Here is a 23238-nt window from a genome sequence, read left to right as displayed (position 1 = left end):
AAAGAGGTGATCAAATTGCTAGATGCGGGAATCATCTACCCTATCTCTGATAGCAAGTGGGTGAGCCCCACACAAGTTGTTCCCAAGAAATCCGGTCTTACCGTTGTTGAAAATTCGGCGGGTGAGCTCGTGCCACAATGAACTACCACCGGGTGGCGTGTGTGCATTGACTACCGGAAACTCAATTCGTCAACTAGGAAGGATCATTTCTTACTCCCATTTATTGATCAAATCCTAGAAAGGCTAGCCGGCCAAAGCTTCTATTGTTTTCTTGATGGTTATTCCGGCTATAACCAAGTGGCAATCCCCCCCCCCCCCAAGATCAAGAGAAAACAACATTCACATGTCCCTTTGGTACGTTTGCCTATCGACGCATGCCTTTTGGGCTTTGCAATGCGCCGGCATCGTTCCAAAGGTGTATGATGTCTATATTCTCGGATATGGTTGAAAAGTTCTTGGAAGTTTTCATGGACGATTTTTCCGTATTTGGCTCCTCTTTTGACTCGTGTCTCAAAAATTTGTCTCTGGTGCTCCAAAGATGCAAAGAGACGAATCTCATTCTAAGTTGGGAGAAAAGCCACTTCATGGTCCAAGAAGGCATTGTTTTAGGACATGTCATTTCTAAACGGGGAATCGAGGTAGACAAGGCAAAAGTTGAGTTGATCTCTAATCTTCCTCCTTCGAATTTCGTCCGTCAAATCCGTTCTTTTCTTGGCCATGCCGGATTCTATCGTCGCTTCATCAAAGATTTTAGCAAAATCTCACGGCCCTTATGTAATTTCTTAGCTAAGGATGTTCAGTTCAATTTTGATGACACTTGCATGGAAGCTTTCATTAAACTTCGCACTCTTCTCTCATCCGCCCCAATCATGAAACCGCCTAATTGGTCTCTTCCCTTTGAGATCATGTGTGATGCATCCGACTATGCATTAGGGGCGGTTTTGGGCCAACGTGTGGATAAACTTCCGCATGTCATTTATTATGCCAGCAAGACTCTCTGCGATGCCCAATTGAACTACACGACCACTGAAAAAGAATTGCTAGCTGTGGTGTACGCCTTGGATAAATTTTGCTCTTATCTTCTTGGTTCCAAGGTCATCGTCCTTTCGGATCATTCCGCTCTTAGGCATTTGTTAGCGAAAAAAGAGACAAAACCCCATTTAATTCGATGGATCCGCTTACTTCAAGAGTTTGAAATTGACATCCGGGACAAAAAAGGGACCGACAATGTTGTCGCCGATCATTTCTCTCGCTTGCTTATTGAAAAATCTTCCGAATTCGCAGCCATCCGTGATTCTTTTCTGGATGAGCAACTTCTTCAAGTTTCACATTCCAATCTTCCATCGTTTGCGGATATTGTCAACTATCTTGCGATTGGCAAAATTCCAACTCATTGGTCCAAACAAGAGAAGGACCGATTTTTCTCCCAAGTCAAGCATTTCTTTTGGGAAGATCCGGAACTTTTCAAGTATTGCCAGGACCAAATCATCCGGCAATGCATTCCTGAAACCGAGGCCACAAGCATTCTAAATTTTTGCCATACTCTTGCTTATGGAGGCCATTTCAGTGCCAAAAAGACCGCTAACAAAGTCCTTCAAAGCGGATTCTTTTGGCCTACCTTGTTTCGGGATGCATACAATTTTTGCAAATCGTGTGAACGATGTCAAAAACTTGGATCCATGTCCCGAAGAGACATGATGCCCCTCACTAACATTTTAATTGTTGAAATTTTTGATGTATGGGGGATTGACTTCATGGGACCATTTCCATCTTCTTATGGCTATGAGTACATCCTTGTAGTGGTGGATTATGTGTCTAAATGGGTTGAAGCTGAGGCTACCAAAACTGATGATCATAAAGTCGTGATCCAATTCATTTAGTCTCATATCTTTAGTCGTTTTGGTACGCCCCGAGCAATCATTAGTGATAGCGGATCTCATTTTCGAAATCGTTATCTCAAATCCGTCCTTGCTAAGTATTCCGTCATTCATAAGGTTGCTACACCTTACCACCCTCAAACGAGTGGTCAAGTAGAGATTTCTAACCGGGAAATTAAGCACATTTTTGAAAAAACGGTTAGACCGGACCGCAAAGATTGGTCATTAAGGCTAAACGATGCGCTTTGGGCTTACCGGACAGCTTATAAGACACCCATTGGCATGTCGCCATATCGACTTGTCTTTGGCAAAGCATGTCATCTCCCGGTAGAATTAGAGCACCGTGCTTATTGGGCCATAAAAAGGTTTAATTTTGATCTCAAACAAGCCGGCTCTAATCGTGCGTTGCAATTAAATGAACTTGAGGAAATGCGTAATGATGCGTATGAAAGTGCCCAAATTTATAAGGCAAAGACTAAAGCTTTTCATGACAAACACATCGTCAAAAAGTCTTTTGCCCCGGGCCAAAAGGTTTGGCTTTTCAATTCCCGCTTGAAGCTCTTTCCCGATAAACTCCGGTCAAGATGGGATGGTCCATACATTGTCACTACTGTCTTTCCTCATGGAGCAATCGAACTTCATGATCCTGCAAATGGATCACTCTTCAAGGTTAATGGCCAACGGCTTAAGCCTTGCATTGATGGCACAATCCCAACCCGAAAAGTTGAGGAAGTCCTTTTGACGGACCCAATTTATGAGGATTAGTGCCAACTCTAACTTCGTCTAGCTATCGACATTAAATTTAGCAAAGCAAGGGATTAAATTCTTTTGATGTTCCAAGCTTCCCTACCTTCTCAAATTGTTCGTGCCTTGAAATTTTCTGGGAAATGGTTTTGAAAAGCCAAAAATTTGATTTTTTTTGGAATGCTCTTCAGTTGTGTTCCACAATTTTAGACCGGCTTCTTAGACCTTCTCAGCTCTAATTTTCATTCCCGAAAATTTCCATCGCTTTCTAGCAATTTCATAGGATCTTTGGCATGCAACTCATGTGCACAACCTCTCCCTTTCAATGCATTGTTGGATCATGGTTCCCCAAAATTTTCCATGCATTGGAGATGAAATGCAAAGTTTGGCAATTTTTCATCCAAGCCTTAGAAATGTTGAGTAATTTGACATTTTTTTCCAAAAATATTCCATCCATGCATTACATTGGAATGAATTTACAAAGTTTTAAAAATTTTCTCCAAAAATTTCATTCATCCATGCTATGTGTGATGTTGTACAAGTTGGAATTTTTCCATGCAATTGAAATTCATGCATGCATCATTAAAGGTAAAAAATTTCCATGAAAAATTTTCATGAAAAATTTCAATTTTTCCATCCATGCAACATTTCAACTTTCAAGCCAATGCATCCAGGCAAATTGCAAATTGCATCATGTATACACAGTCTATCTATGCATAGGAATTTTGCATGCATTCAAAAAAAAAAAAAAATTTTTTTGCATTCTAAAATATGTACACATAAGATATGTATGCATAAGTGCTCGGTTGGTCACTTATCATGTAAGTTTTAAATTTTGCATTCATGCATGCATAAAAATGAAAAAATTTTGGATGCATCCATGCATCCATGTCGGATGAAGAATTCAAATTCCATGATGCTCAAAACCCCTCACCTTTATGTGCTCATTTCGAGCAATCCAAAGGCCCTTTGGAGTGCTTGCAGCTTTCAACCCACAACCCCCTAGCCTACTGTCCTAATTTCGAGCATTCAAGATCCAAGTTATAGTGCTCGCAGCTGCACACCAATGTCAACACATCATCCTGAGGCTACTGTCTCCATTTCGCGCACTCGAAGTCCATTTTCGAGTGCTCGAACACTTCATGCATCACAACCCGAGACACTGCCTTCAATTCGAGTGCTCGCAGGCTCAGTTCGAGCACTCGAATCTGCAACCCTCTCCTCTCGACAAGCTCTCACCCACACAAACCTCACCAAACTGAGCCAATCAAACCAACTTCCCTCTCCAACACCAAACCCATCTCGGCAACCTACTGCATGCTCACCCATTCCACAACCATGCTCACACCCCAAGCACAAACCACACACCCCCCTCACCTCTCTATCATATTTTCGAGTGCTCGCAATTGCTCGAATTCTCACACAAAAAGCAACCGACCCACTGCCAGATTTTAGAGCACTCGAAGGCACACTTCGAGTGCTCGAACCAAGCCACCTCTCTTTTAAACCCAACCCAAACCACCCCATGCCACCCTCATTTCTCCCTCTCGGCTCCAACACCCCAACCCTCCTTACCACCATCCCATTCAACCACCAACACCCATCACCTCAAACCACACCACCCACCACCTTACCTTATTCCCAACTCTCCTCCAACCCAAGCACCATCACCCACCTCCTACCTATCACCACCACTTATCCCACGCACAAAGGGCCTTTGGTTCTCCATTGTTGGGTAAGTTTATTCCTTCTCTTTCTCTTTCACATTTTTGGTATAAATGGAGGATGGGCTTGCATGTAATGGAGATTTGTGATTGTTTGGGAGTAGTTATTGCAATTGCAGGGCCAAAAATTTTTGGGTTTCATCATCCATCCCACTCATTTTCACCTTCTCCTTTTTGTGGTGCACGCCAGGTGTTCGCTGAAATTCCTCAACCAAGTTCACCTCTCTAAATGTCTCGTGCCGGTCCTTCTCGCCCTCCTAGACCCTCTACGGGTGCCCGTGTTGTCAATCGTGAGCGACCACGTAATCCTTGGGTTGGCAAACAACTCAACTACGAGCTTTCCTTTCCGCTCACGGATGCCTTTGACATTCTACCCACTACTTCGTGGGCTGTAGCCGAATTGACTAACCGGCGTCTGCAGCACATTTGTGCGCCCCTAGCCAAGGTTGCCTACCCCCGTGTAGTGCGCCTCTTCTACCAGAATCTCCAATGCCCTGAAGAGCCACCCATTTCTCTTACTACATCCATTGATGGCACCACCTATGCTTTCACTATGACTGACATCATTCAGGTTTCTGGTTGCCCCATTGAGTGCCCCGCTGACCTTTTGGACCCTACTGGCCATACGTTGTATGAGCAAGTCGATGATATGACTGTCGAGCAGGTAGTGGCCGCCATCGGCAATGTCGACGATCCTAATAGGCCCCGGTCTTTTATCAGTAAAACCAATCTTCAGGAACGCCTTTGGTTCATTGACACTGTTTTCAAGCACAATGTCTACCCTTTGGCGCATAGCACCGAGCGTAGGGGCCTCATTTTGCAAGCCTTATATGCCATGGACCAAGGCCAATGGTTCTCCATCCCGGAGCTCATTTGGACCACATTTATGAAGTTTTGGCATGACACTCATAATGCACGGGCTCCGCGAGTTGAAAATCGGAAATTGCCTTTGCCGTTTTTCATCACTCGGCTCCTAAAGCACAAAGGCTTCATTGTTCCTCCCCATGAACCAAAAGGCGAAAAGATTAAAAATTTTACCAAGCGCCGGTGGATCAATGTTCTTAGCCATTCTACTACCCCTCAGCCTGCTGCCCCCCTGTTCATCCAAGCTCCACCTCCTCCTCTTTCTGAGGATGCTTCCACGGCAGCAGCCGCTGCAAGGGTAGAGCCTCCGGTCGACTCTCAGCAGGACCAGGCTTTCATCCGGGCTAGCATTGCTGGCATTCATGAGCGAATGGATCGTTTTGAGAATTCTTTGTCCGCGTACACTCGGACTATGTGTGAGACTTCTTCACGTGCCGAAGAAGATCGTCGTCTTGCTGCTGAAGACCACCGTGTCGCAGCTGAGGAACGTCGTTTGGCTTCCGCCGAACGGCATAAGACTCAATCTTTCCTCCATTCCATCCTCGCCCATTTACCCTTTGGCCCGTAGCTTGTTGCGAGTGTTGGACCTTATCTTTTTGTTCATATGTAACTATTTCTCTTGTATCTTTTGTTTTACTTTTGAACTTTCAGAATTTGCTATGTATAGGTTGCTCTAGTAGACATGATCTATGTACAGCTCTTTTGTAATCATGTAAACTTCCTTTTGAATGCAAATTCTCTCTTTTCTGTTAACTTTTTGTTCATTATTTTTTTCTGTAAATGTGCTTGTGCTATTAATGCCCTTTGTGGTTGTTTCTTTTTGTTCTTCGTCATACTATCCAGGTGGCGCAGTTCATTTCAAGTTTGGGGGTTTTGTTTCACCATGTCGTTTCCTCCCCCTGGGTATTTTTGTTCCTTTTTATTCTCTGTCATTTTTGTCATCAATTTTACTCCATATCCCACATTGAGGACACTGTGTATTTCAAGTTTGGGGGTGCAATATTGCATTTTTGGCATATTTTTGGGTTCATAATTTTTGCTAAGCAATGATAATGGAATTTGAAACTTGTTGGAGATGAAAGCATATATTTAAAACTTTGTGTATAGAAGTAGCTGATATTTTTGAAAATAAAGAAAATTTGAGTTGAAATGATCATGTAGACTCAAATTAGTCTGTATAAATGTCTCAATTAAATTCTCGCTGGATTTGACACTCTTTTAAGCCTCACAATGCACAGATGCACATTGGAAACTTAACTGTGAGGCATGCAACTTGATTGACCTTGACCTTCGCCTAGTTAATCTGATTTGATGAACCTGATAAATGAATATCTTTGGCATGATTTAAGTTGTCTTGAAAAAAAAAAAAAAAAAACAACTGAGAAAGAAAGAAAATAATGACCAGTTGACGTTCGTAGCCTTTCCAACTCGAGCTATTAAGCCCTTTGGAGTGTCTCTACACTTAACACCCTAAAGCCATCTGGTTTGGGAGTTGTTGGCCTAACGCTTGCTACAGGGGTTGGTTAGAAAGCTTAAGGGACTTAAACATTGCACGGTCATTCAAAAAATAAACTGGTAATAAACATGGTTCGTTAGAGTTCGTAGCCTTTCCAACTTGAGCTATTAAGCCCTATGGAGTGTCTCTACACTTAACACCCTAAAGTCATCTGGTTTGGGAGTTGTTGGCCTAACGCTTGCTACAGGGGTTGGTTAGAAAGCGTAAAGGACTTCAACATTGCACAACCATTCTATGTTTCGCTTATGAGTTACAATAAATTGTCAACAAGCAACAAAAGTTGTCTTGTAAATAAAACCATGCCTTAGGGACCTCATTTAAAGGGGAATTCAATGATTTGAAAACTTGTGCTTTGGAATTGGAAAAGAAAGTAAAAGTCGCATGTTGAGAATCCAATTGACTTTCACTGAAGCTAGAGTTGATTTCCATTCAAGAGATGATAATTGAGTTATTTATATAGACTTTGATGTTGATGCATGTATGTGGAAATGTATTTAGCCAATTTTTGTATCAATGCTTCATATATGCAAGGTAGTTTTCCCAATGACCCCATCTCCAGTTTTTGTCTGTTTCAAGTTGTATTTGAGCTATGTATCTATTTTATTTTACCATGGTAGATATTTTTGTAGTAGCAGTCCCATGTTTGTCATTCCATTGAGTTTTGCATTTTGGTTTTGCTAAGGGACTAGCAAAATGTAAGTTTGGGGGTGTGATAAGCGCCGAATATTGTATATTCAAGCGCCCTAAATTGCATTAGTTAAGTTCTTTATTTGTGTTATTTATATAGATTATCTCCAATTGTATGTTTTTGCACATTTTTAGGTTAAATTGCAAAAAGGAAGCAAAAATGATGCTTTGTGGAGTTTTGAACATGGGAAGGTGCAATGCTGAATTCTGGCAGCAGTGAAATCCGGATTTGCTCACCATTTTTGACCTACCAAACTCGAGAACTGGATTTCCCTCATAACATGAAAGATTTAGAGCTCTGAATTATCTTTCCAAATCTTCAAGCGGTTTGTCATTCGGAGTTCGGAGCAGAGAGTTATGATCTTCTTATTAAAGGTGCTAAGAACTGCCTGGCAGCAATGAGTTTCTGCCTTGCTCTTCAATTTCGACCAACCAGACTTGAGAATTGGATCTCCACCAAAACATAAAGTTTTTAGAGATCTAAATCAGATTTCTAAATCTTCAAACGGTTTGTCATTCGGAGTTTGGAGCACAAAGTTATAGCCATTTTACCAAACTAGGTCCGGGCAAAGCAAAGCAAGCATGGAGCAATCTGCTCCATTTTCGAGTGCTCGAGGCCCTATTTCGAGCACTCGAGATTCAGGCAGAATGCAGCTCGGGACTCCTCATTTTCAGCCACTTGCTTCATTGGTTTCCTCAATTTGAATCTCCCTCTTTTATGAAGTGGTTGGCAATGTTTTTGGAGGGGAGAGAGAGGACTTTGTTGAAGGATATTAGGCAACCAAAGGCCACACATATGCTATCCTTCATTTTTGGAGAAGATTAGAGGAGAGAGAAGAGAGCAAAGAGGGTGGTGTTCTTGAGTGCTACAGTAGGAGCTCGAAAATGGAGATGGATTATTCTTCTTCTTCTTCTATTTTTGTATCAATGGAGAGCTAAACCTCCATCTAGGGAGGTGATAAAGCCTCCCCTTTTGTTCATGTTCTAGATTAGGTTCTATTTTGGGGATTATAATGTATAAACTTTGGTCTTTTCATAGTTTAAGAGCTTATTACTTCTTGTAATGAATATTCATGTTTAAATGATTGATGTGAGTTATTTAGCGTGTCTTGATGATTCTTACATTAGTCTTATTGCTTTTATTTTCATAGTGACAATGAAGATATTAACTATGAATGGTTTTCAAGGCATGTTGATTTTCAAACTTGATATTCCTTTGCTTAGGTACCTCCTGTGATGGACTATGCTTGATTCTTACCTTCATGTGCTTCATCTTGTGATTGAATGCTTGATGGTCTTTTGCTTAAGTTAATGTATTTGATACTACACCCTAGTCTAGGTAGTTCAAATGTGTTATCTTTTGATAGACCATTCTTGTTTTAATTTCATGAACTTTTTATTGGTTATGAAGCAACTATGTGTTGCTACATAATTCTTGATCATTACTTATATAGTGTTTATCCCCAATTTAGTCTTGATTTGGCATGTATTTAGGGCGTAGGTGGATTCACTTCCCTAGTTTCCCCTTTTGTTATCTCTAACTCTCATTTACTAGCATTCTTGTTTTATGCACATTTCAATTACTAGCTTAGTGACAAACCAATCAACAACTCCTTATTACACCTTATCATTCTAAAATGACTCTTGATACTTAGGTTGCCTTAAGACTAGTGCAGTCCCAGTGGTTCGACTTACCCGTCCAATAGGCCTATTTTACAATGATTCGTGCTATTGCGAAGATGGTTGATTTATAATTGATTTCGACTGCCGATCAGAAAGGTTATAAGTTGCTTCGAGAAACAAAGCTAAATACTCCACCAACTTCTACTTGTTTGATCAATGTAATTAATTTTTTTATGTAGCAAGATAGGCTGATGAAACGAAATCAACCATCTATTTGAAAAAATAAAAACATGTTCGGTATTTAATTTGTTACACTATTTATAAAAAAATGTTTGAATTTTTTTGAAATATTATATTTGTTTTTTTTAAAAATAAAAATAAAATCTTATTACCATCGTTTATATAAATAACAAAAACAAATGAAGAACACAGAAAAACACAGAAAAGTTAAAAGAAAAACAAATAAAATATGAAAGAACTTTGATTGGAAAATTTTTGGAGAGGGCATTTTACAATTTTTTTAAATTATACAACAAAGTGTAAATGAAAATGAGGTCTGTGTAGGCTGGGATACCAATCAAGCAGATCAGAAAACATAAGGAAGAAGACCAAGCAATTATAAATACCACATAATTTCATATATATTTTTTCATTAATTTAAAATAAAAATAAAACACATATAGCCAGAATTCATTATGAACCAAACTTATTACATCCCATATAATTAGGTAGTAACATTTTATTTATTGGCCTTTTCACCAGCATGCAGACCAGAAAAGTAGCCCTGAGGGTTGCTCTCAAACCCATCCCTTGATATGTATGACCCATCACCACCAGGAGCCTTCATCATTCCTCCTGACCCTGCACCACCACCGCTGCCGCCGCTTCCTTTTGCTCCACTTCCTCCACCACCTTGGACGCCGCCACCACCACGACCACCACCACTGGCCTTTTCACCAGCATGCTGACCAGAAAAGTAGCCCTGAGGGTTGCTCTCAAACCCATCCCTTGATATGTACGACCCATCACCACCAGGAGCCTTCATCATTCCTCCTGACCCTGCTCCACCACTGCCTTTTGCTCCACTTCCTCCACCACCTTGGACGCCAACACCACCACTGCCACCTTGGACTCCACCACCACTGCCACCTTTTCCGTCCATTTGAAATACGGTTATATAGAGTTTGTGTTTTTACTCAAATTTGGTTTGAGATTGATCAACATGGGACGAGATGGCCGAGTTTATATAGAAAGGATTTAGATAAGCTCTCATTTTGAAATTATAAATAATCATCTTGTAAACATCAGAATTGTCTTGAATCTTGATGCATGCACCGGTCCAATAGACTTAGACTTTTTGGAATCCGAAGCATCGCTTTTAATTACTAGTATTCAAAATAAGATGACTATCCTTATTCACTTTGTTCAATGGATTCAAGAGCCAAGTGAACCCCTAAATTGAACCTTAATTACATGGACATTCACCTTTGTGTGTTTTTTTTTTTTTTTTTTTTGGTATTAGGAAAGGTGAATACAAAACGTCACCTTTGGTAAATCAATGTTTTGTTTAGCGGATTCCTGTATTACAAGCCGAATAAATTGCTACTGATCGACTTTTTACGGGCTCAAATTATCATCTAATTTTATTTTTTATTTCTGAACTTGTCAATAAATATATTCTTATGCAAAATGAATACAACAAACAACTTTTCATTTTTGTCACATTGTCATTTACTTTTCAATTTTTTTTTTCTTTTCTATTATTTTTTATTTATTTTATGTTTTAGGGTTGATTACTAATACCTTTCTTGTTAAATGCTTAAAAAACAGGCACATCTATATAGTTTGAAAAATAACAATAATCCCCCCTTTCTAAATGTGTGAAATGGCAATTATACCAATTGTATTTTTATTATCATTTATCATTACAACACATGGACAAAAGCATTTCTTTTCAAGCTTCAAGGCACAAAGTGGATTTTAAGTAAATTTCAAGAATGGCATCAACAAATAATATTAAATGATTTAAACAATACTAACAGATTTTACGAGAGATGAGGTTAGTGTGACTCTTACCATAAATACAAGAGAGGTTATCAGCATAGTGTTATTTTTGAAACTATATGAGAGTTTCTTATTATTTAGGCATTTAACAGAAAATGTTAGTGTAATTTATCAATAGACATGAGATTTAGGGGGGAAATTAAATTCGTAATTTAAATCTACAATAGTATCGATTGAGAAAAGGAAAAGAAATGTGATTTAGGGGGGAAAAATTCGTAATTTAACTTTAAAAAGTATTAACTCTTATTAAACATTCTTTCCCATCATCAGCTTCAGACATTGCCTCTTCTCAAACTCTTTGGTCACTTTGGTTTGTAAAGTATAAATTACAGGGTCGCAAGCAAAAAATACCCCTAGATATAGTATGCATATAGAGTGTACAACCTCCTATATGTTCTCAAAACTCCATAACATTCAATTTAGGTGCAAAGGAGGGCCAGATGTTACTAAACCGTTAATCTATGAAGCACGAACACTCCTACAAAGGAGTTGTACCTGTGTCGTGTCCGTGTCGAACATTGACACTTGTCAGTCACTCCTCGTACACATGTCTGTAAACAAATAAAAAATTAAAAAAAATTATTACTTTGGACACTTAGGCCAACACTTACAAATATTCTTAATACAAGCCTATCTGGTAATCTTGAAAATAATATGAACACATTTTAAAGTGTTTAACTTTTTTGTTTAAGAAAAATTAATATCAAGCAGTAAATGACATTTGTTCATTTCAAATAAAAACAATTTACTTTTCTTTACATGTTGTTCAAGCATGGGAGTATGGGATCATTGTATGTGGAGACTTGTTGATTGATTTGTTGCGGGGGCGAAGTGCTTGTTTTGTTGATCTTATTGAAGTGATCCTACCCACCCTTCACCATCCTAATGGAAAATCTAGAGGGTCATCTTGGTTATTTAGACCCGAATTTCATGGAACACACGCCTTTCAACCAATTTCCCCCCGGAGTTCAAGCTCCAATTCCTCCAATGATCCTTCGTGATCATTATAATCTTCATGAATACCACGCACCAACTTGTATTGTGCTTCCTAATTTTGGAGCCGATCAATATGGGATTAAGCCCGAGATGATTCAAATGTGTCCACTCTTTTATGGCTTAGATGGTGAGGAACCATATAAACATCTTAATGAATTTCTTGAAATATGCTCTACCGTGAGGTACATGAATGTCCCGGAAGAAGTTCTTAAGTTACTCCTTTTCCCTTTCATTCTTAAAAATAAGACTAAGCATTGGTTCAACGACTTAGGGACAAATTCAATAACTTCTTGGGTACAAATGCAAAATGAATTTTTAAAGAAATTTTACCCCGTGAGTTTGACCAATGTTATGAGAACTTCTATTCGTGAATTTTCTCAAAGGAAAGGAGAACTTTTACATGAGGCTTGAGAAAAATTGAACGACTTGCTAAGGAAATATCCACACTATGGCATTCCTAAATGGCAAGTAGTTCAATATTTCTATTAAAGTCTATCGCACATTCATAAGGACATAGTTGATACCTCATGTGGAGGATCATATTTTGGGAAACATGAAGATGATGAAAAAATGAGTGAAAATGCTTTGCATAAGTGTCACACTTTTCGGTTGAGTCATGATTCTAATAACAAAATGAAAAATTTGAAAGTGTGTCAAATTGAGAGTCCAATGGAGATTGTTGCCGAGGTTAAAACTCTCACTTAAAACTTGATCAATTTCTATTAAGTCAAAAACCGGCAACCCCATCATCTCCTCTTCTTAATCATATTCATCATTCTTGTGAGCCATGCATGACTTGTTCAAGTGTATTGCATGCTACTTCCAATTGTTCTCATGGATATGTGCTTAATGAACACTATGAACAAGTCAATGCCACATTTGCTCATTCTCTTCAAAATGCTTATGTACCGGTGTGGAATGAATATTCAAGTCCTTTTCAAGCTAAAATTTTTTAAAACTGATATATTCCTCCTCATTAAAGAAATAAAGGTTCAAAGGGATTTGTCTCATCTTCTACTTTTCATCAAAGAATGAATCATTTTTCTCATCCTCAAGCTTATAATTCTCAAAGTTGCTCTAATCATCCTTATGCACTCTCTAGCAACCCCACATTTGAAGATAAGGTCTTAGTAGCTTTGGGTAGTTTGGAAATGAACACCAATTTGTTGCATTTGCATTCTCAATCGATATCAAAGCTTGAATCCCAAATAAGGATGATAACTAATGCATTAAATGCGAGAGAGATGGGTAAATTTCCTAGTAAACCCGAAAGGAACCCAAAAGCCCAATATTATGTGGAAGTAAACTCCATATCGGGGTGTTCCTCCCAAGAATAAGTGCAAGCAATCACCACTTTGAGAAGTGGTAGGCAAGTTGACAATAGGGTTGAATAACCAAGTGAAGATAGTGAACCGATGCAACCAAAAATTGACACCTGTCCCATTTCTAATCATATTCCTATTTCCTTGGATGAAAATGTCACCATTAAGAACTCACAACCCTCTTCATCATCTCCTCAAGTTACAAGGTCTTATGTGCTAAGAGCTCCATTTCTTTATGTTTTAAAAGAAACTTCGCCTTTTGGGAGGCAAGAAGGAAAAATCCATGACATGATGGAAGTCTTCAAATAAGTCAACATAAATCTTCCTCTCTTGGATGCAATTAGGCAAATTCTGACTTATTTAAAATTCTTGAAAGATCTTTGCACACAAAAGAGGAAGAGTAAGGGACAAGGCCCTAAAAAAGTGTTCCTAACGGAGCAAGTAAGCTCCATCATTCAACATAACACTCTACCTATATTCAAAGATCCCGATGCTCCGACCATTTCATTTGTAATTGGAACCCATGAAGTTCATAGAGCTCTTCTTGACTTTAGGGCTGAGTGTTAATTTGATTCCTTACTCCGTGTATGCCCAACTAGGCTTGAATGAGTTGAAGCTAACCTCGGTGGTGCTTTAATTGGCTGATAGATCTGTCAAAACACCTAGGGGCATGGTTGAGGATATACTCATCAAAGTTGATAAGTTCTACTTCCCGATTGATTTTGTAGTTCTTAATACCGAACCGGTTGCCAATCCTACTAACCACATCCCGATCATCTTCGGAAGGCCATTTCTTGCTACCGCAAATGCAACCATTAATTGTAGATCTGGGGTTATGGACCTTTCTTTTGGAAATATGATAGTCAAGCTTAATGTTTTCAATGCAAGCCGACATCCCATAGATGATGACGAATGTTGTCTTATAGATATGTTGGATGAGGTTGTTGAGGAATCTATTCCCACCATGGTAATGAAACAACCAACCGAGGAAAATCTCTTATCTTTCCTCTCCGAGGATCCTTTTGCATCTTGTCTTCTTGAAATGTATGGTAATTATGGGTTTGATGATGAAAAATCGATGAATGAAGTAAGCAATCTCATGCAATCAGTTGCAAGCTTGGATTTTCCACCTTGGAAAACTCTAATAGAACCTCTCCCTCCACTCTCTAGCACTCCACCAGTCCTATCTTTAGTCTCTCCACCAACTCTTAAGCTTAAAGCTCTACCTTCCAATCTTAAGTATGTCTTTCTTGGCCCGAAAGAGACTCTTCCGGTCATCATTTCCTCTAATCTTGAAAAGATCAAGAAGATGTGCTTAAAGAAAATAAGGAAACCATAAGATGGAGTGTGGCAGTTCTAAAAGGAATTGATCCTTCTATTTGCATGCATCGCATACTTATGGAAGAGGATGCAAAACCTTTTAGGGATGCTCAAAGAAGACTTAATCCAAACATAAAGGAGGTAGTCAAGAAAGAAGTTGTCAAACTTTTAGATGCCGGAATCATTTACCCAATCTCTGGTAGCAAATGGGTGAGTCCAACTGAAGTAGTTCCCAAAAAATCAGGGATTACAGTGATTGAAAATGCAAAAGGTGAGGAAATCTCCAAGCGTACCGCCAATTCGTGGCGTGTATGCATTGATTTTCGCAAATTAAATGCCGCCACTAGAAAAGATCATTTCCCTTTGCCATTCATTGATCAAATTCTAGAGAAATTGGCGGGGCAATAATATTATTACTTCCTTGATGGCTATTTAGGTTATAATCAGGTAGCCCTTGACCCCTTAAACCAAGAGAAAACCACCTTTACTTGTCCTTTTGGCACATTTGCTTATAGACGGATACCTTTCGGTTTGTGCAATGCTCCTGCAACATTCCAAAGGTGTATGATGTCAATTTTCTCGGCACATGGTGGAAGAGTATCTTGAGGTCTTTATGGATGATTTTTCTGTCTTTGGGTCTTCATTTGATACATGCCTCAAAATTTTGAATTTAGTGCTTAAAAGATGTCGTGAAACAAACCTTGTTCTTAGTTGGGAAAAGAGCCATTTCATGGTTCAAGAAGCCATTGTTTTAGGTCACGTCATCTCAAGGAGGGGAATTGAGGTGGATAAAGCGAAAGTTAAGCTCATTGCTAAATTGCCTCCACCTTCAATGGTGGGAGAAGTTCGTTTCTTTCTAGGGCATGCCGGCTTCTATCACCATTTCATCAAGGACTTTAGCAAAATTGCTAGACCCTTGAGCAATCTTTTCGCCAAGGAAACTCCCTTTTGTCTTTGATCAAGCATGCTTAGATGCTTTCCATAAATTACGTGATTTACTATCATCCGCCCCCATTATGCAACCTCCCAATTGGTCATTACCATTTGAAATCATGTGTGATGCTTCTGATTATGCCATAGGAGCAGTTTTTGGGCAAAGAGTAGGAAAACTACCTTGTGCCATATACTATACAAGTAAAACTTTCTTTGGAGCTCAATTGAATTACTCCACTATTGAGAAGGAATTACTTGCCGTAGTGTATGCTCTTGACAAATTTCGGTCCTACCTCTTAGGGTCAAAAGTCATTGTCTATTCTGATCATGCTACTTTAAGGCATCTTTTGACCAAGAAAGAAACAAAGCCTCGTTTGATAAGATGGATCTTACTTCTTCAAGAATTTGATTTTGAAATTAAAGATAAGAAAGGCACTGAAAATGTGGTTGCTGATCATCTTTAAGATTAGTGGTAGAATCTTCCTCAAGCCCATCGATTCATGATTCATTTTCGGATGAATAACTAGTCCAAGTTTCTAATGGACAAATGCCTTGGTTTGCCGATTTTGTGAATTTTCTGGGAATTGGCAAACTTCCGACCAATTGGTCAAAGCAAGCGAAGAAGCGTTTCTTTGCTAACATCTGGAATTACAATTGGGAAGATCCTATTTTGTTCCGATATTGTCCTAGTCAAATTGTAAGAAGATGTATTCTAGAAAGTGAAATCCCAAGTGTGCTTATGTTTTGCCATACCCTTGCATGTGGTGGGCATTTTAGTGCGAAGAAAACCGCTTTGAAGGTGCTTCAAAGTGGGCTATTTTGGCCCACCATAGAGATGCCTACAATTTTTGCAAGGAGTGTGAGACATGTCAGAAAATGGGTTCAATGTTAAGAAGAGATATAATGCCCTTGACAAATATTCTTGTTGTTGAAATCTTTAACATTTGGGGCATTGATTTCATAGGACCTTTCCCTATGCCTTATGGATATCAATACATTTTGCTTACCGTTGACTATGTTTCTAAGTGGGTGGAGGCTTGTGCTACCAAAACCAATGACCACTCCGTGGTCATCCAATTCATTAAATCCAACATCTTTACTCGTTTTGGTATACCAAGAGCAATGATTAGTGATGGAGGAAAGCATTTTTGCAATCAATTTTTGAGGAAATTATTTCTCAAGTACTGTGTTACTCATAAAGTCGCCACTCCCTAACATCCTTAAATAAGTGGGCAAGTAGAAGTGTCAAATCGGGAAATTAAGCATATTCGTGAGAAAACGGTTAGCACAACCCAGAAAGCTTGGTCGCGTAAGTTGAATGATGTTTTGTGGGCTTACCAAATGGCATACAAGACTCCCATTGGAATGTCTACTTATAGACTTGCTTATGGAAAGCCTTGCCATCTTCCAGTTGAGCTAGAACACAAAGCTATATGTGTGGTTAAGAAGCTCAATTTTGACCTTAACAAAACCGGAGAAAATCGTTTACTCTAATAGAATGAGTTGGAAGAGTTGAGACACAATGCCTATGACAATGCCAAACTCTACAAAGAGAGAACTAAAGCTTTTCATGACAAACACATTGTGAAGAAATCTTTTGAGCCTGGTCAAAAAGCTTGGTTTTTCAACTCTAGGTTAAAACTCTTTCTCGTAAAGTTGTGAACCAAATGGGAAGGTCCATATGAGATCATCTCTCTTTCATCTTGTGTTATATTGCTTTAGAATGCATGATTTGATTATTCTTATTCCATTTTATATTTGATGTGAGTTCGCTAGTGTGGTTATTCAAATAGATTATTGATTCCAAGTTTGGGGGAGACGTCTTTCGAATTAGATCATTGCTGGGCTTCATGTCTTTGCCACCATGGTATATTATTTCCATCTTTTTCATTATTTTCATTGCACATTGAGGACAATGTGCGGTTTAAGTTTAGGGGTAAGGTGTCTTTATTGTATTCTACTTAAAGTTAAGTTTTAAATGTATGATTGAGATTTTGATCTTTTAAGGACTATGATGCTTAAAATTTAAAAATTACTTGACTTGAGAGTCCAATACTCCTTGTATGCCTTGTGGATGCCATTTAGGAGTAAATTTTTTGAAAGATTGATATCTTGCTTGCACTTGTGGTCTACATCATCCTGATTTTGTGATTATTTTGAGATTCACTCTAGGATTTTACACTAGCACAAGCGCACACTAGCATTCATTTGTGGGGTACATGTTTTGTTGATTATTGAATTGGTTATATCCCAATTGAGCTAGTAGTGTATTGAAAGCTTTCAATTTGATAAAAGTATATAACAAACCCTTTTCATTGAGTAGCCGGGATTCTAGCCTCATCAAACAATGAATTTCTCGCGCCGAAAGGTGGAGGGCCCAAACCCTAGGTTAATAATTGAACTTAAAAAAAAATTATAAAAGTAATAAAAAGTGAGGACTTCTCCCAAAAGGTGAGAAGTGGGAAATGATTAGATAGAGGTTGTTTTACTTTGTAGCCTAGTTGATTTGAGCTTGTAAGTCCGTAGGGGTGTTTGAACACCTAGTGCCCTAAAGCCGTCCGGTTTGGGAGTCATTGACCTAACGCTCGACCTCATAGATCACTAGAAAGCTTAATACATCAACATATTGTACTATGCTTCCATCTTTGATTATCTAGGATTAAAAAAAAAAAAAAAAAAAAAAAATTAGTGAAAAGAATAAGCACACCTAGATGAATAAAGCTTTAATAAAAGGTCCACTCTTTATCTTGATGATCGGTACTAGATTTGTGTGCTAGTTTAAGGGTAAGGATGTGGTCATTTCTTTAGTTGGCTTAGATAGCAACATATTTGATGCCGGTCCACTCAAAAGCATTTTAGAGTTGTTTTGATTTGCATGATCATTTTCTTGATGTGTGGAGGACCATATTGCTTGCTTGATGTCAAGATTTTGGGAGATTGCTTAGAACGGGTTGAAAAATTATATACTTGAGATAGTTTTTTCCCAATGCTTGTTTGCAATATTGGTGCATTTTTAGTGAGAATGAGCTTAATGTTTGTGAGTATCATTTCTGGAAACCCTCATGAGACTTCACTCATCCACTAGGGGTAACCTAGGGGTTTAAAAGGCTTGTTGCATATGCTAAATTTAATCGTGTTCCCTACAAAAGTGGCGTTATCCATTTATTGCTTTTTAGATTCATAGTTGTATAGTTGTTCATTTCATTCCTTTACTTTGTAAATCATTGCTAGGGGCTAGAAATATTTAAGTTTGGGGATGTGATGAGCGCTAAAAAGTGCACATTTAAACCCCTAAAGCCAAGGTATTCTAGGGCCTTTATCTATCTTACTTTCCCGTTTTAGACTAATTTCGTGTTATTGTCCTTTTCAGGTGCTTATCCCAAAAATAAGTCGATTCAACCAAATAAGAGCATTAAAAAAGTTAACTCAAGTTGGATGGAAGAAAGAGCAAAGTGGAAGCAGAATGAAGTAAAGTGTGGAAATTCAGCATGTTCGATCGATCTCAACATTTCTTTGATTGATCAAAAATTCATCTATCTAAACAATTCGAGATAGATCCAAGCCTTTGTCCTTATCCAAAAGAATCCACTAAGTTCGATCGATCCAACATTTCTCAAATCGATCGAAATGATTCGATCTTATCCTATCTTATCTACACCTACCACCTATTTACCACTTTTGTCTTTTTCCCAAAAATATCCCAAAATATATCAGAGATTTGTCTTTATTCAAAAAGGTGCCACCAAGGATGATCGATCTCTACAACATTCGATGGATCTCAGCCATGTTCGATCAATCTCACCACAGTTCGATCGATCGAACCTCCTCAAGTCCGAAAAAAAATAGATTCCAGCTCATTAAAAGTTGGCTCATGGTGCAATCATTGGAGGGACCTTGGTGTATGAGCCAAGACCATTAGGTGTGACACTTGACCTACCTATATAAGGATTTTGAGCCATTTTTACATTATAACTTGTAACATTCAACATAACTTGTATATCTAAAATCTTGGAGAGGAGGCTAGATCGAGATTAGAGAGTTTTTACACATTTTGGGAGTTCTTCCATTTTTCTAGGGTTTCCATCAAGAAGGAGGTCATTCCTACCATGGAGATAGCCCTTGAGGGTTGGATGACTACTTCAATGAGTGGCTAGACATCTACTTGGGGCTAGAGTAGCCCCTTAGTTTACTTCCTAGACTTAGTTCTTTGTATATTTTTAGGGATTTATTTGTGACAATGTTTTGATCTTGGATTTATATATATATCTTGTGGTTTCTACTTGATGTGTATGGATTAATGCTTTCAATTGACTATCTATTTCTAACAATATGTCTATGTATGCTAGAATAGATGATTCATGTGCTTTTCTCTAGATTTAGTGGAGTTTATGCATGTCTATGTGCATAGATGAAGTTAATATAGAAATGGTCAAAACATAGAGCTTAATTGAACACTCTTGCAATTTATTTGTTGGTTCACACTTGTTTCTTGATGGATTGTACCACACCTTTAGCTTACTTAGTTTAATTTCATGTCTTTAGTGTAGATGTAATGTAGTTGCTTTAAATCCATAGATAGGTGGACAATCTACTCTTGTTCCTTGGTGTTTCATACTTATGAATTCATTAGATGCATGTTTCTAGATAGTTGTGTGTGCATAAATTGTGGTTTCATTAAATGGATTTTGGTCTCATTTGATAAGTTGTGCTTTCCATTTGATTTGGCTTGACAATCTATGCTTATTTGCCATCCATGCCTAATTCAATTAATGTTACACACACATACAAGTTATAAGTCAATTTCCCCATTAATATACAATTGTTAGTGTCTAGTGAAGTCAAGCTTAGTTGTGAGCTCTAGTACCCCAAGTCCTTCCCTCTATATCTTTCTCTACTTTATTAATCATTGAATTTTGTTTACTTTAATTTCATTTGCATATTAATCAATCAATCCAACCAATTTTTGATCACTCGACCTACTAACCCTATATATTGTTTCCATTGCAAAGGCACCCATGGGACGATCCCTACTCACCCTAGCTATATTTTTAGTTAGAGGTAGTAGTGGCTTTTATAAATTTAAAACTTGGCCACATTATACACTCACACTCTTAGTTCATCTCTTTGCAAACTTTTGGTGCAACCGACGGCTAAACCAGCAACAGTGCGTGGGCTAGGGTGTGCAACAGAGAGGTTTGAAGATCATCAAGGGTTGCTGGAAAATCAAAAAAGAAGGAGATTTAAGGTTTTTATTCCGAAACCTTGAAGGCAAGTTCTTTTCTTACTCTATCCCTTTAATCTGTGTTTCTATACAAGCCTAGGATATTCCAAGAGACATAAACAATTAAAACTGATTAATTATGCATGTTTAATCAGACTAAAATAGAGGATTGTATGATTTTAGTTTCATATTCTTGATTTCTTTATTCTTAGATTTTTATGCATGAACTGTTGTTTAAGTTGAATCTTTGTATACTAAAACACTTAAAATAATTTAGTATGGACGTATGGGACTTAGATTGGAGCTTAGGACTCTTAACTACGGAGTTTTTATGGTTTACAGAAGCTGAACCAACGAAGGAGACGAAGTCTAGGCAAACCGAGCCAACTTAATTGCAACTGAGTCAGCTCAGTTGCTAACCCAGCCAACTCGGTTAGATTCTAGTCGATTGAGTTGGGGCCTCGGGACAAACAGAGCCGACTCAGTTGGAATAGAGTCGACTCAATTGACAATCAAGCTGTGATACCCCTCGGATCTGAGACACGGGTTGATCAGGCTCAGGCCCAAACCCAAGGGAATATCAAACAATTAAAGTATTTTAAAGCGAACACAGATGACAAAATGAAATAATAAAGATAGAATAAAGCTGAAAGAAATACTAATTATAAAACCTTCCACGTATAACTGAATAATAAAGCTCCAATCCTCCAAAACTTTAAGGTTACAACTTGGGAATCCACTAGTGGACCCCTAACCAAAAGTTCAACTGAAATTGAAAACTGAAAATAGATAACGCAGAAACATCGAGAGAAGTCCTACGTAATCAGTTGAATGTAAGACTGTCCTCAACAAGCACGATCAAGCTCTAAGGCTGGAACCGTCCTGTACTTGAAAAGAATAATAAAGGAGTGGGTCAAACCCACGAGCAAGTTCTAATCTAACTGCAATCCATACAGTGACCCGATACGCAGATACACCGTAGACACCTCACAATATCTATCTAGTCCATACATATAAATATATCCACACTAAGGGACATTCACTGGTCTATAATAGGGGTCTTAACCTGAATAGAAGGCAATATGCGAATACACACCCAAAGGTGGGCATGAGTACCTAGACCTAACAGGGTACACCTCAACCTATTATAACCAGCCGCGCATCCACCGCATATACGCACCCTAACCAATGAGTCTGAGACTCAAGCTTAACTCATGGTACCATAAACATATATATAAAGTCTGTCCAAATCCAGGGTATGTAGTTCAACAATTTATTAAACTGACATACAATAAACCAACTAGTTAGTCACTCAACTTATTCAGTTGATATGACTTAACTACCATCCGTTAATCTAGGAAGTCATCCAACTTGGTTACAGCTGATCTGACCCAGACACAAATAGGATTCAATATCTTTCAATCCATTCCATTAATCCATTAGGTTAGGTTTATGTGTTTTGAGCTAAACCGTCCCTAGTATGTCACCGTCCCATACCGGTACATACAATCCTCCATATCCATGTAAATTACAACATATATAACAGTTCAATAATTTACAGACCCAAAACCACCATCCAAATAATTGCAAAAAAATATTCAAAGTTTCAGCAATTTAAATCCAAGCATTTAACCATGTAGTTGCAGGAGATGATTTAATAAATCAACTAACATTCAGAGCCTGCATAGACCAAATTTAATATGTCAAGGACTCCATCATGCATGTGAATAGGTTAAAAAATTCTATTATTATCCAATAAATTGCTAAAACAATTTCAGAAGATTGTTTAATGTTTCAGCAATTTAAATCCAAGCATTAACCATATAGTTGCAAGAAACGATTTAATAATTCAGCAACTAGCCTCCTGAGCATGCATAGATCAAAATTAATAATTAAATGACCTTATCATGCATTTGAATGCATTTTAAATTAAGTTTTATAAACACCTTACATTCCATCAAATTGCTGAAATTTAATTCAACAATTAATTTATTTTCCATTTGTTAACAACATAGGAAGTGCCTTAATTTTTTACACTGTTTGTCCCAACAATTCAGAATTAAACTTTAATCAATTTAAGGTCTTAATAACACCCAAATTCAGCCTTCTAATCTCTCTGTGGAACCCCAAAACCAACAGATTAAATCCCATGCTCCAATAGTAAAACACACTACGTAGAAAAACTAAAAAAAGTTAAAACAGAACGTAAAATGAAAAGGGAGCATGCTCCAAAATTTGGGAGCAGGCTCTTTCAGCCTAGAGCTGGCTCTAGGAGTCCTTGGAGCCGGCTTTATTTGTTGTGGGAGCCGGCTCCCACTTCTATGGAACCGGCTCTCACGTCTTTTGA

At 38.3% G+C, this 23238-nt stretch overlaps 1 protein-coding gene and 1 pseudogene across 1 annotated transcript; one reads left to right on the top strand and one right to left on the bottom strand.

The window, feature by feature from the left end:
- Positions 1–23238, top strand: part of LOC132296468 (uncharacterized) — a 114887-nt pseudogene that overhangs the window by 78893 nt on the left and 12756 nt on the right.
- On the bottom strand, positions 9775–10197 carry LOC132288685 (glycine-rich protein DOT1-like). Its single transcript, XM_059789876.1, has one exon. The coding sequence runs from the start codon at positions 10195–10197 to the stop codon at positions 9775–9777; it is 423 nt and encodes a 140-aa protein (XP_059645859.1).

The sequence above is a fragment of the Cornus florida genome, unplaced genomic scaffold (assembly GCF_030987335.1).
Source record: "Cornus florida cultivar Cherokee Brave unplaced genomic scaffold, ASM3098733v1 CherokeeBrave_3.0.0_Hap2_Chr02, whole genome shotgun sequence".
In the NCBI taxonomy this organism is placed as follows: domain Eukaryota; kingdom Viridiplantae; phylum Streptophyta; class Magnoliopsida; order Cornales; family Cornaceae; genus Cornus; species Cornus florida.
The sequence above is the reverse complement of the archived record's forward strand: the minus strand, read 5'-3'. Positions and strand labels throughout refer to the sequence as shown.

Bases quoted from the DNA above. Each gene is read 5' to 3' on its own strand.
- LOC132288685 (XM_059789876.1), bottom strand. From the start codon at position 10,197: ATGGACGGAAAAGGTGGCAGTGGTGGTGGAGTCCAAGGTGGCAGTGGT.